Consider the following 3483-nt stretch of genomic DNA (forward strand, 5'->3'; position numbering starts at 1 on the left):
GAGAGAGAGAGAGAGAGAGAGAGAGAGAGAGAGTAGGGGGAAGGGGGCGTGCTTGCCTCATCGATATAGACCTAACGTGTGGCAAAAGTCGTATGACTTTTATTTTCCATGAGAAGTGAGTACATTTTCCCTGGCGCGCTGCTCGTCACTCCGGCTCTGACCCGGTGAGGAACAAGTGATCGCGCGCCTAATCATTCATTCGGCTAGGCCTGCCCAGCCGATCGTCACACACGGTCAGTCACACGCCTTACTTTCACGAGCGTCGCGGCATTACGTCGCCGAGTAGGGGGGCTCCGCGGCGCCGGCAGAGCGACCAGTTTCCTTCGGGCACTCGGCCTGGAGTGATTCTGCTTCTTTCTCCTCATCCCCACTCCTGTTCTAGAATCAGAAGCCGTGGGCTGGGCTGACTGACCGGTACCGACGGTGATCGACGTGTTAGAAAAATGGACATACATGTGCAGCAAAAGCCGACGAAAATGCGGTTTTTGGCAAATTAAAATCATTGGAATAATCACTAATTGGAATCCACGAGCACATCCAGGTGGTCATGCTGATCAAATCCACCCCATGGCGCGATTAATGGCTTTATTGTGGCAGTGAATTGGGTTCACGGGCCTTAATCTCCCGACTATCGGAACTTCGATAAGAGTCGTTAAGCCATGACGTAAGCAATCAGTCGTCCATCGTAAGGTAGACTGCAATGTATCTAGGAATCAGTAAAAATGGGAATAGAGGATGAATAAGCACATTTTTTTCATGGTTCGATTGTTGTTGTTGTTGTTGTTGTTGTTGTTTTTTTTGTTGTTTTTTTTTCATCGGTTCATCGCCGCCACTGTCCCTCTGTCAGTCGGGACCATCCGGGGTCCTTTGTGCACTGACTCGCCCGCCTTGGCATGCACGGAACGCAGTGCATCGAACAACGTTTTACCATGAAATCATGTGACACATGTCACACTATACTTGTATGTCGCGCGCGTACGCGTAGCCCCCCCTCCCCCCTTTTTCTCCACATACACACACACACACAGGCATTCCTATCCTGAAATACCCCACGCACCAGAGAGTTACGCGCGGGGTATCGTCAATGTTCATCTATTCCCTGCTGCTCTGTACGTATATTTCAGTCGCTCCCCCTCTGTCCCGAATTAGGCTGCGGGGTCGTGTCTCCTGGCCTCCTAGACTGCGTGCTGAGCAGGAGACTGCAAGGACCAGCAGGACATCGCTGCAAGAGCCCCGACCCAGCAGCTCCAGGCCGTTCCAGGGTCAGTGGGCCTGGAAGGAAAGGATATCGTGGCGTGAGCACACAGCCGTGACCGTAAGGGAGGCCGCCACGAGAGGCGCTCTGCTGATACTCCCCGCCGGTACCCGGCGATACCCACCGCGCGAGTGAGACGGAGAGAGAAGAACATCGGGAGAAAGAAGAGGATGGCATACTCCACTCGCTGCAAGCTCGCGACGGTGGCGGCTGGTTGTCTGGTTGCCATCGCCATCGCCCTCATCGTCGTCTTCACCATGAAGGGAGCCGGAGCGCCTACCTGGGAGACGGAGAACCGCCTCCCCGACACCGTCGTCCCCAGCCGCTACGACATCCTGCTGCACCCGGACCTGGACGAGAAGGCCCCTACTTTTGGCAACTTCACCGGTGAGTCGGCGGCGCCCTGAGGGGGGGCGGGCGCATCAGCTGAGCTGGCGTAGAGGTTAGGTTGCCCATGGACAGGTCCTGTCATTGTACTCATTCAAAGGTTGTCAGTCAGAGTTTCTCGGTGAGCAGCTTTTAAACCAATGCTTGGGCTCTGGTCGATGTATGCCATGCTACGCTAGTGCAAGAGCTGACACATTCATTGCGGTATTAAGTATTCCTCTCATGGGTCTGTTGTTGTGGTCCTTTGTTTACCTTGGTTATTCCAAAGATTATTATTAATAATTTAAAATTCGTTTGTTGGGAGATCAGTTTTATTCTCTCTTGTATTCAGCATCATATGAAAGGAATTACTTACGCTTCTGACAGCCTATGGCTACTTGTGATGAGATTTCTTATCTTTATCTTTATCTTATGGCTTATACCCAGACAGCCCTTAAGACATACATGTAGATGTACCCCATAGTTATCAGATATTAAATATTGATTTTGGGATGCAAAGGCGCCTTGTCATGTAGTTTAACGAATTTACTATTATTCTCATTTCAGGCACTGTGGGAATTCGTATTGAATTTAGAGAGGACCGGACATGGTTTGTCGTTCATGCCAAGTATCTGGACATCACGAAAGTTAGTCTGAAAAGTGATGATGGCTCAGTGATTGAATTGGCAGCTCCCATTGAAATCCCCCAAAATGAATGGTGGGTCATTCAGCCAGCCAAAGGCAGTATTCCACGAGGCACCCACACCTTTACGGTGGACTTCAAGGGACGGCTCGACAGGAGTATTGTGGGATTCTACCGCAGTGTCCACACAAATGCTAAGGGCGAAAGCAGGTGAGCTATCATGTTTAAGTAAGGATATCAAAAGTATCTTTAAGTCACATGGAAAAGTATTCCATTCAACATGTTAAATGGCAGCAAAGTTGTCAGATTTTGTTTGAATTTTGTAACAGATTTGTTGTTGGATGTTGATAGCAGTTTCTTTGTAGCATGTACTGTATAGTACCATCAGCGCTAGAATTAAACCCTGCTGTTGGCACTATTTCAAGCCAAAAGGGTTCAACTCTGTTTGCGCTGATAGTACAATGACATTGCAAAACTCTTGGTTGACGTTCTTCAAAAGCTGTGTAAAATCAGTGGCACATCATCATCTCTGGGGTTGAAAACTGCATGATGCACTCTTCTCTGACGGGTCGCGTCAAGTAGCGCACTTGACGGGTCAGCAACCCGGGCTACACGAAAGCTTGATGAGACCAATTAAAGTGGGTGCGAACTCCCACGACGCCAAGGGGACGGGTCGCGGCCATCATAGGGAGCCGGACTCACCAGTCACCACGCCCCTCAAGAAGACCTCTCTTATCTTACTTCTCATTTTGGATCATTGGTCTGTGGGGCTGTGGGTTTGGGTTTGGAGAGTCAGTGTCGCTGTCCTCAGGGACCGCACTCTCCCTCCCGCAGACATCGCTCCCACCTCTGGGCCGGGGCGCGGCGCGGCGCAGGGCCTGCGCGGTGCCGCCCGCCGCCCGCCCCGGCGCCTCGCCTCGTTGACGGCGGTGTCGTGGGCGTGCAGCGGGTTGCAGTCCGGTCGGCCTAGGCTGCCCCCGCGGGCCGCGGTGGACTGCCGCTGCGGCCGCTGCCCGGCGCTATCCGAGCTTGGCCCTCCCCGACTGTACTCGCTGGCTTGCTGTGTGCTGGAGGAGCTCATGGCGGTCTTGCGCGTGACGTCACACACGGTGCCGGCGAGCGGTGGTGGCCGTGCGACACGGCGCGCGCGCGCGGGGCCCCCATCCTTTAGCTTCAGTAGTCGTGCGAGCCCCGTCCGCCGTCGTGTCGTGCCCGACGG

General features: G+C 53.1%; 1 protein-coding gene across 1 annotated transcript; it reads left to right on the top strand.

Annotated features, from left to right (window-relative positions):
- The first annotated feature begins 1128 nt into the window (after positions 1-1128).
- LOC127752029 (uncharacterized) lies at positions 1129-2507 on the top strand. The gene is made up of 2 exons (XM_052276500.1): positions 1129-1642; positions 2189-2507. Exons 1-2 carry the CDS (start codon positions 1426-1428, stop codon positions 2476-2478), a joined length of 507 nt encoding a protein of 168 aa, XP_052132460.1. The 5' UTR covers positions 1129-1425; the 3' UTR covers positions 2479-2507.
- Positions 2508-3483: the final 976 nt, after the last annotated feature.

Source organism: Frankliniella occidentalis, unplaced genomic scaffold (assembly GCF_000697945.3).
Source record: "Frankliniella occidentalis isolate FOCC.00 unplaced genomic scaffold, Focc_3.1 Scaffold3199, whole genome shotgun sequence".
NCBI classification, from domain to species: domain Eukaryota; kingdom Metazoa; phylum Arthropoda; class Insecta; order Thysanoptera; family Thripidae; genus Frankliniella; species Frankliniella occidentalis.